Genomic DNA, 9,467 nt, shown 5'->3' with positions numbered 1-9,467 from the left:
CTCGCTTTTTTTTTTTTTTTTTTTTTTTTTTTTTTTTTTTTTTTTTTGCGAAGAAACAGCAGCGCCGCCGCCGCTCCGCCGAGGCGCTGCGCCCCCCGGGGGGAGGCGGAGGAGGCGGGCAGCGGCGGAGGGAGGGGAGCGGGGAGGGGGCGCCGCGCTGGGAGGGAGGCAGCGCGCACCGTGCAGCCGGGCCGGGCGGGAGGCATGGCGGGGCCCCCGGCCCTACCCCCGCCGGAGACGGCGGCGGCCGCCACTACGGCGGCCGCCGCCTCGTCGTCCGCCGCTTCCCCGCACTACCAAGAGTGGATTCTGGACACCATCGACTCGCTGCGCTCGCGCAAGGCGCGGCCGGACCTGGAGCGCATCTGCCGGATGGTGCGGCGGCGGCACGGCCCGGAGCCGGAGCGCACGCGCGCGGAGCTCGAGAAACTGATCCAGCAGCGCGCCGTGCTCCGGGTCAGCTACAAGGGGAGCATCTCGTACCGCAACGCGGCGCGCGTCCAGCCGCCCCGCCGCGGAGCCACCCCACCCGCCCCGCCGCGCGTCCCCCGCGGGGGCCCCGCCGCGCCGCCGCCCACGCCCGCCCCGCCGCCCGCGCCCGTCGCCGCCCCGACCCGGGCGCCCCGCGCGGCCGCCGCCACAGCGCCCCCTTCTCCCGGCCCCGCGCAGCCGGGTCCCCGGGCGCAGCGGGCCGCGCCCCTGGCCGCGCCGCCACCAGCGCCCGCCGCGCCCCCGGCCGCGGCGCCCCCAGCCGGCCCGCGTCGTGCACCGCCGCCCGCCGTCGCCGCCCGGGAGCCGCCGGCGCCGCCACAGCAGCAGCAGCCGCCACCGCCGCAGCCACAGCCGCCGCCGGAGGGGGGCGCGGCGCGGGCGGGCGGCCCGGCGCGGCCCGTGAGCCTGCGGGAAGTCGTGCGCTACCTCGGGGGCAGTGGCGGCGCCAGCGGCCGCCTCACCCGCGGCCGCGTGCAGGGGCTGCTGGAAGAGGAAGCGGCGCGAGGCCGTCTGGAGCGCACCCGCCTGGGAGCGCTCGCGCTACCCCGCGGAGACAGGCCGGGACGGGCGCCGCCGGCCGCTAGCGCACGCGCGGCGCGGAGCAAGGTGAGCGCACCGGGCAGGTGCGGGCGAAGTTGGCGGGGACCAGAGTCCCGGGAGGGAGCGGGACGTCAGGTGGCCGGGATTCGCCCACGATCCCCGTGGACTCCGAACGCGGTGGTCTTGGTCAGTGACCTGATCTGCGGGAGCCTCAGTTTCCTCGGTTGTAAACGCGGATTGCTGACAGTAGCGACCCCTGGGGGTAGTTGATCGAGTTTAGTAAGACTTGGCTATTGAGGGCTTTATTAACCCAGAACCTGGCACGGAAACGACAGCACAGCGTAAAAGTTACTCCATGTTGTTGTCAAAGGTGGCGTCGGACACTGGATTTCATCCGGGACTAGAAGAGCTCTAACTCTGCCTGCTTCTTTCTCTGGCCCCAGAGAGGTGGAGAAGAACGGGTGTTTGAGAAAGAAGAGGAAGAGGAGGATGAGGACGAGGAGGAGGAGGACAATGTATCTGAGGGCTCAGAAGTGCCCGAGAGTGACCGCCCCGCAGGTGCTCAGCACCACCAAATTAATGGAGAGCGGGCCCCTCAGAGTGCTAAGGAGAGGGTCAAAGAGTGGTCGCCCTGTGGACCCTACCAGGGCCAGGATGAAGGGCGGGGACCCGCACCTGGCAGCTACACACGCCAGGTGTTCCCGATGACAGCTGTGAATAAAGAAGGGGGATCAGGTAAGGACCCCCCTGGGTTGGGGTGGTGCCGAGCAGGAAGCCGTGAACCCTAGCGTGACCGCCATCTGCCTTTCCTTTCCCAGCTTGTGTTGCAGCTGCTCCAGATTCTCCGTCTCCTGTGCCTTTGCCTCCAGGAAAACCAGCCCTCCCTGGGGCTGATGGGACACCTTTTGGCTGTCCGTAAGTTGAGGCATTGGGGACGTTGGGGTTAGCCACCTGGGTGTTGGACAATCAGGTGCACCGAGGTCACTGTTGCTGTCCATTCTGATGCAGTACTGCGCGCAAGGAGAAGCCGACGGACCCCGTGGAGTGGACGGTCATGGATGTGGTGGAATACTTCACTGAGGCAGGCTTCCCAGAGCAGGCCACTGCTTTCCAAGAGCAGGTGAGTTCCCGGCCAGGGACCGCAGGTGTCTGCGCACACAGGGGGCCTCACAGCTGGTCACTGACTTGCCCCCTTTCTGTCCTGCCCAGGAAATTGATGGCAAGTCTTTGTTGCTCATGCAACGGACAGATGTGCTCACTGGCCTGTCCATCCGCCTGGGCCCAGCCCTGAAGATCTACGAGCACCACATCAAGGTGCTTCAACAAGGCCATTTTGAGGATGATGATCCTGATGGTCTTCTAGGCTGAAGCCTTGTCCCCACCCCAATCAGTCCAGATTTCACCCATGGTGACCCCTAGTCCAGGAGCTGGACGTGGGTACACGCAACCTTCCTGACAGACTCCAGCGAGGGGGTGCCCTTGTCCGTTTCCCCCCTTTTCTCACACCCCTGACCTTAGTTCAGCCCGTCTCCACAGCAGTGGAGTGTGGGGTCGGAGGACTTGGTTGGCTCATTTACCAGGGGTCACCCTTTCTCCCCAAACCAGGACATTTTTGAAAAACAAACAGGGGAGCTTCCTTTGGCCCCAAACCCCTCTTCAGTTCAGCCAGATGTATCTTTTCTGTGTTCTGTTCTGCCTACTCATCCTGGGGGTGGGCTTTCCCCCACCCCCGTGCCCTCCCTCTTGACCCCCAGCCTCTGGGGAACAGGTGAGGTAAGGGACCTTGGGTCCTCTTCTCCTTCCCTTCCTGTCTGTCGACTATTGTACCACCTGGCTGTATTGCTTTTTAATATTGCACCGAAGGTTTTTTAAATAAAACTTTAAAAAAAAAAAGAAGTTCACTTTCTGCATGGAGGAAGAAGGTGCTAGAAACCTTGAGTTTACCGTTACGACAGTCATTTGGTGAGGCAGGATAATGGCTGCTTCCCTCAGCCCACTACAGTGAGGCTGTGGCCTCACCAAGGATGCAGATAGTCTCGGTTCTGTCTCTGCCACCACAAAAAGGAGATGGCTTTGTAGCTGGGCTTGGTGGCGCCCCTGTTATCTCATCACTTCAGAGATGGAGGCAGAATCAGGAATTCGAGGTTAGACTCACCTGCATAGCTCAAAGGCAGATCGGGCTCCAGGCAGTCCTGTCAACAATGACAAGATCAGTCCGGGACTGAAATAGTTCCTTTGTCTTCTGCCTTCTCATTCCAGAACCACCTGCTCAAGTGTTTGTTGAATGACTAACAGTTAACTGCACACTTGCTGAGGGCTTTGTCACCTCTGTAGTTTGGTGAAGCAGACATCATAAAACTCGTTTTATAGACAGGGCAACTGGCTTGGCAAAGTCAAGTTGAGGGTCACAGGACAGTGGGACACCTGTTGCTCACTTCAAGCCTTGTAATATATTTGGCTTTCTAGCCTGTACTTAAATACCAGTCAGTCCTTGCACACAGCAAGGAATCCGACCTATAAGTGTTCTGGGACCAGGGCAGGCACACAGGAACAAAAGACACAATGGGATAAGATCGCCTGGCTGAGGATTTTTATTGTAGAAGTAACCGCTGTATCATTAGGCCTTAGGCTCAAAAGCAGATCCCAGCTCCATCAGTTGGGGTCACCTGCTGGGGTGTACTAGGCCTCTCAATAACCATCGCTTCCGATTCCTAACAAGTTAGGAACCCCCTCCAGTCCAGTCACCTGCCCGGGGAGACAAGGCGCCTAGGTGCGCTGCAGCCACAAGACAGGTCTGGGGCTCCGCCCTCGGCAGCGCCCCGCGCGCCAGGTGCTGGCCGGCGAGCTCCGTGCGCAGTGCAGGCCCAGGCTGCGCGCCCTCCGCGTGCTGAGATTCAAAAGAGGCGAAAGCCCCGCGGGCCGGCGCCGGCAGAGACGTCGAGGCCGGCCTGAGTGGGCTGCGGCTGCGCTCACTGCCCAAGCCGCTCGGCCCCAGGTGTGTGCGCTCCCGGGACGCCGCCGGGGCTGGAGGAGCCTGCGGTGGACGCCGATGGCTGCGGAGCCCTGGTTCGCGGGGTCGCTGGCTCTAGGCCCTGGAGAAGCACCGCCTTCGGAGGAATTGGGACCCGGGCAGCCGCCCTATGGAGACCCCTCGTGGTCGCCCGCCGGGAGACCGGAGACTTCAGCGGAACTGGAGCCCCAGCGGGCACAGCCCATGATGGAAGCTCCAGCCTCCACGTCCTCCCGGGAGCCACTGGCAGCGGAGCTCGGGCCGGCCCCGGCTCGCCTCCCGCTGGACTCCATGTTCAGCCCCATCACTGACCAGCTCCGATACCTGCTCAGGAAAGCGGATGACTTTCAAAGCTACTTGCTCTACAGGTGACCCTGCACAGAGGCCCAGGTCCCAGGACAGGAAGACAGGATGTGCAGCCCAAAAACAGAACTCAGGGCCCAGAGATACAGTATACGAGGCTAGCTGATTAGAAATACACTTTACTAGTGGCTGTGAAGAATTGAGAGGCAATGTATGGGGCTTTAGGGTAGCAAATTTCTTGTTTTTTCCTCTAGAACTTGATTTTGGTTGGTTGGTTGATTTGGCCTTTTTTTTTTTCCCCTTGAGAGGGTCTCATTACATTCTGGTTGATGAGCCTCCTGCCTCAGTCTACTGAGTATTGCCTACCAAATTTGAAATGCTCTCTTAGATTGTTTTAAAAACCCTTTTAAGTGCGCTAACCAGATCCCATCTGCATCAACTCTAGTTAGAGAACTTGTGGTATGAGAGGCCACCCTCCACTCCCAAAGAAAAATGCAGTTTCCAGACCCGTGGGAAGGGCTGTAACGTCTTTGGGAGGCTTGCTCAAGCCACAGCTTTCTGAGCGAGCGAGCGAGCGAGCGATGCTCTGCAGTTTTGAGAGAACTCAGTCGTATATACCCCCCAACCCTGGGGAACCCCCAACCCTGGGGAACCCCCCAACCCTGGGGATGGAACTCAGGCCTTTGTGCCAGGCAAGCGTTGTGCCGCAGAGCTGTGCTCCCAGCCCAGGTGTCTGCACTTTAACTAATGTTTCAAATGACTGATACAGGTGATTCTGAAAGATGATGGAAGAAAGACTTGACATGGGTGTGGCGGGGAGGGGGCGTTCCCTTATGCTGAACTTTACCTGTGCCGAGCTCCAATCTCTCACATGGACTTAAGCTCCCAGTCCCTTTTTTTATGTTTAATTTTAGGGTGTGGGAATGGAACCCAGGACTCTGCACATGCTATGCAAATGCTCTTAGCACTAAGCCCCAGCACTGAGGGAATTTCGTCATGGGGTCAGCCAGGGATAGAGGAGGAGGGTGAGCAGCGGGGCACCGGGCTGGAAGGAGAGACCCACATGAAGGCCCCTTTCTCCCTTCAGCAGGGACCGAGTACAGAAGGAACAGCTAGCCAAGGCCATGCCCACCTTCTTAACAATGTGTGAACCCTACTTCCTATACCTTGAGGCAGCAGCGAGGAGTGTCCCTCCCATCTACGGAGCACTGCAGGAGTTGGTCCGGAAGGGGGTGTGTACAGTAGCTCTCTTTCCCGGCCCTTCTCCTTGGGACTCTGCGGGGGTTGGGGGGGTAGGAGGGTTACTTCCGGCTGACCCCCTGAGATCACGAAGCCCCACCCTCCACGCAGCTGCTGGAGATCTCCCAGCAGCTAGCCCTGCGCCTGGAGCACTTAGCTCTCATGTATGCCTCCTTTGGGTTCGTGGACCTGGAGGAAACTAATCCCTTGAGGTAAGTGGGCAGGACACGGGGCCGTGGGGTGGTGGGGACCTGGGCCCAGCTTGCAGTCCATTGTCCTATCTCCTGCTAGCATCTCCTGCTTCTTTTGCGGGAGGTTCTCCATCAGTCCCTCCCACGATGTGTCCATCTTCCGATACTGCACACCGGCTGCGTACACTGCCAGTCACTTCCCGAGATACCTCTATAAGAAGATGCGCTGGAACCTGGAAACCACCACAGAGGCCAACAGCCAAGGAGCAGACCCCCATGTGGATTAGTGAGTGCCCTTGTCAAAATCAAAGCCCTCTCCTTCCAACACCAACTTGAGCCTATACCACCAAAGGGTGAAAGACAAGACAAAACTGAACGCCTTCTGTAGTGCCAGAACCTTTACATATGCTAGTCCAGAACTGAGCTACACTTAGAACCTTTAGTTTTCTTAACTTTCTTCCCATTAAAATAAAAGTACTCCTCTTCAGATTATGCCACTAGGGAGAAAAGTCCTCAGTATTAAGACACACTCCCACCTGAGAACTTGAGGCAACGTCTGACAACCTGAACCTCACCTCCAGAATTAAAGCCCTCAGCAGGGGGGAAAAAAACCCAAAAACCCTCAAGTATCGCTTTTCCTTCTGATCTCTCCCTCTTAGTTACTTCTTGTGTTATCGAGATACATGGGAGGATGCAGACCAGGGTCCTGCCAATCCGTGCCCCCAGATCCAGAAACTCTGGTCCATTGGTCGATGGATGCCCCTAGGACCAGCAGAGGATGATCTTGATTCCTGGTAGGATCCCAGTCACGGCTATGCTGGCTTAAGTTTGAGGGAGGGCAGGACAACCTCACCAGAGATTGGAACTCAAGTGACAAAGTTTCCACTGTTAATAGGGAACACATTTTACTGTGCCCTGAAGGGTGCTTTATGCAGACTAAACAGCAATACATAGAGATACGGATTTCACAAAGAAAACATGTTTTCAAAGCAGATAAGTCACTCTCCCAGGGAGACAACAGCCAGAAAAGTGTTTAGTAGCCTCAAATCCAGTGCTTCAACCCCAGGAGTTTGTCAAAGAGAAGAAATGTTTTCCCCTAGGGTATCCCTCAGCCCTAATTGAAACAAAGCCCCTCCCAGTGCTCAAGTCCAGCCTTGTCTCCATGCCCCCAGGATTTTGTGCCCACAGCCGCCCGGGGACTACCAGCAGCTACTAACCATCGGCTTCGAGGAGCCGTCGCATGTGCTTGCCACCGACCTGCTGGTGCAGATCCTCATGGGCCAGGCAGGCCCCGCCCGGCCCCCCAGCACTGCCGGGCCCTCGTCTTGGGCAGCCCCGGCATCCTGAGTCCCAGGAGAAGGCGCCAGCTGTAGCCTGACAACCCCAAACTCCAGGCAGGAAGAGGTGCGGCCGCACTGAGTACGGCACGGCGCGGCATGGGACCGCAAACACCAAGTGCCGGTAGACTTTTCTGTTAATAAAAGAGCAAGGTCAGAGGTTCTGTGTCCTGTGAGCACCGCATCCCTCCCCTGGGGGGCGGGTGGGCCCCGCCCACTGCCCACCGCGAGGTCTTGTGGGAAGTGTAGTCCGTAGACCGCGGAGAGTGCTGCACATGCGCAGATGCGCATGAGTCAAAGAGGGAAGTAGCGGCTCTCGTCAGCAACCGGAACCCAGAAAACAAGTTTCTGGTAGCAGGAAAATTCTAGGCCCACTGGAGGAAGACTTAGACCCACGCCCGTTTCTGGGTTTTTTTTTTTAATTTTTTAACCCGGAAGTGATTTCTATTCCGTTCTTTAAAAAAAAAAAAAAAAAAAAACCACAACTACATTTCCCGATGTACCCTAGGAAACTGCAGGATATCAGTTTTCAGAGTGGAATCAGACTTTACCTTCCAGCTTTTAGGGTGTCCGAGCCAAGATGGTAATTGTCTCTTGAAGAGTGTCTAGAGAGTCCCAGCGGGCTCTTTCAGCCCCACATCAATCTTGGGCTGGTGAAGGATACTAGCTGAGAGGAATGAGCGAGCCCTCCTGCTTCTGGAAAAGCCAAGTCTAGACTCGAACCTGGGCCTTCTGAGCAAAATTGGCCCTGGCTAGGAATGGGGGCCTTCCTTCTCCCCTGTGTCACTCTGAGTTTCCACAATCTCTACAGTCGATATTTGGATTTCACATTCAGAGTCAGAATGTGAGACCTAGAAACAGAGACTCAGAACTATGCCCTGTGTGTGTGTGTGTGTGTGTGTGTGTGTGTGTGTGTGTGCACGCGCACGCGTGCATGATACTAATTTTTATAAACTGGGCATGGTAGCATACACCTTTTATCATAGCACTCAGGGAAACCGAGGCAGGTGGGCCTCTGTAAGTGGAGACCAGCCTGGTCTACATAGTGAGTTCCAGGACAGCTGGGGCTGGCTGTGTATAGAGGCTGTATCTCTTTTAAGTATATATATATATATACACTTATAATTATATCTTTTTATTTCTCTGCTTGCTCAGGAGGCCAGAGAGGGCATCACAGATACCCTGGGTCTAGAATTACAGATGGTTCTCAGCATCCATGCGGGTGCAGGAAACTGAACTAGGGTCCTCTTGGAGAGCAGCCAGTGCTCTTATTAACCATCCCTCCAACAAGTTTTCTCTTTCCTTTATTTGTTCATTTTTTCTAAGACAGGGTTTCTCATTATGCTGGAACTTGTTACAGAGACCAAGCTGGTCTCAAATTCAAAGATCCACCTGCCTCTTCCCAGGATTTAAAGTTGTGGTGCTACTGCCTGGATACCTTTCTTTTTAATCCCCCTGGAGTCCTAGTATATAGCCAAGGCTAGCCTTAACTTCCAGCCTGGGACTCCAGAGTGTACCACCATGCCTTCTGCTTCAGTAATTCAGTCGATACCACCTGGTACATACTATTGTAGGCCTTTAAAAACAGATATGAAAAATGAGCTAATTCAGGGTTACAAGCCAAACCCTTGCTCTTAGAGAGACTTCTGCTAAGCATTGCTGTATTGTTTAGTTATTGTTTTATCCACAGCTTGGATCAGATTAATTCTAATCAAAGAGGGAAGGAGGACTAGACATATATATATGGCTCAGCAGTTAAGAACAGTGTTGCTCTCCCAGAAGATCAGGGTTCAGTTCCCAGCACCCACGTTGTGGTTAACAACCATCTATAATTCCACTTCTATATCATCTGATACCCTGCCCACGAACCAGACACGCACCTGGTACACAGACAGACACGCAGGCAAAACATTCATGTTAACATAGTGAGATTTGATAGGACCATAATGCTAGTATCTAGTTCTTTGTATGTCAGCGTGTATGTTGCATACCCATGGAGTTTGGGAGAGAACAGTGTCCACTCTGGTTTTCCACATTGTTGTAAAGTAGTGCCTTGTGCTGTGTCTGCAGACTAGCTGCCCACATACTTCCCATGATTCCCATTTCCAACCAGAGCCTGCAGGGATGTGCATATACCACAGCTTTTCACGTGGTTCCTAGGAATCTGGATTCTGGCCTTCGGACTGGTGTGACAGGCGCTCTACCCACTGACACATCTCCTCAGCCCTCAAGCTGGCCTCTAGTTCTCTATGTAGCTGAGGCTGACCTTGAACTTCTGATCCTACTGCCCCTACCTCTTCAGGTACAGGTATCCACCACTGTTTAGGTGTAGCTCGAGATTAAACCCTGGCCTGG

At 56.0% G+C, this 9,467-nt stretch overlaps 2 protein-coding genes across 2 annotated transcripts; both read left to right on the top strand.

Annotated features, from left to right (window-relative positions):
* The first annotated feature begins 113 nt into the window (after positions 1 to 113).
* Samd1 (sterile alpha motif domain containing 1) lies at positions 114 to 2,769 on the top strand. The gene is made up of 5 exons (XM_052166719.1): positions 114 to 1,098; positions 1,476 to 1,767; positions 1,851 to 1,947; positions 2,041 to 2,152; positions 2,242 to 2,769. The coding sequence occupies exons 1-5, from the start codon at positions 205 to 207 to the stop codon at positions 2,398 to 2,400; spliced, it is 1,554 nt and encodes a 517-aa protein (XP_052022679.1). The 5' UTR covers positions 114 to 204; the 3' UTR covers positions 2,401 to 2,769.
* Positions 2,770 to 2,863: 94 nt separating this feature from the next.
* On the top strand, positions 2,864 to 7,271 carry C21H19orf67 (chromosome 21 C19orf67 homolog). The gene is made up of 6 exons (XM_052166720.1): positions 2,864 to 4,410; positions 5,433 to 5,577; positions 5,696 to 5,796; positions 5,876 to 6,061; positions 6,435 to 6,569; positions 6,948 to 7,271. Exons 1-6 carry the CDS (start codon positions 4,082 to 4,084, stop codon positions 7,120 to 7,122), a joined length of 1,071 nt encoding a protein of 356 aa, XP_052022680.1. The 5' UTR covers positions 2,864 to 4,081; the 3' UTR covers positions 7,123 to 7,271.
* The last annotated feature ends 2,196 nt before the right edge of the window (positions 7,272 to 9,467 follow it).

The sequence above is a fragment of the Apodemus sylvaticus genome, chromosome 21, assembly GCF_947179515.1.
Source record: "Apodemus sylvaticus chromosome 21, mApoSyl1.1, whole genome shotgun sequence".
Classification (NCBI taxonomy): Eukaryota; Metazoa; Chordata; class Mammalia; order Rodentia; family Muridae; genus Apodemus; species Apodemus sylvaticus.
The sequence above is the reverse complement of the archived record's forward strand: the minus strand, read 5'-3'. Positions and strand labels throughout refer to the sequence as shown.

Coding starts and splice junctions, on each gene's coding strand:
- Samd1 (XM_052166719.1), top strand. CDS start 205: ATGGCGGGGCCCCCGGCCCTACCCCCGCCGGAGACGGCGGCGGCCGCC. Junction 1,768..1,850: donor GAATAAAGAAGGGGGATCAG/GTAAGGACCCCC, acceptor TTCCTTTCCCAG/CTTGTGTTGCAGCTGCTCCA. Junction 1,948..2,040: donor GGGACACCTTTTGGCTGTCC/GTAAGTTGAGGC, acceptor ATTCTGATGCAG/TACTGCGCGCAAGGAGAAGC.
- C21H19orf67 (XM_052166720.1), top strand. CDS start 4,082: ATGGCTGCGGAGCCCTGGTTCGCGGGGTCGCTGGCTCTAGGCCCTGGA. Junction 4,411..5,432: donor CAAAGCTACTTGCTCTACAG/GTGACCCTGCAC, acceptor TTCTCCCTTCAG/CAGGGACCGAGTACAGAAGG. Junction 5,578..5,695: donor AGGAGTTGGTCCGGAAGGGG/GTGTGTACAGTA, acceptor CCCTCCACGCAG/CTGCTGGAGATCTCCCAGCA.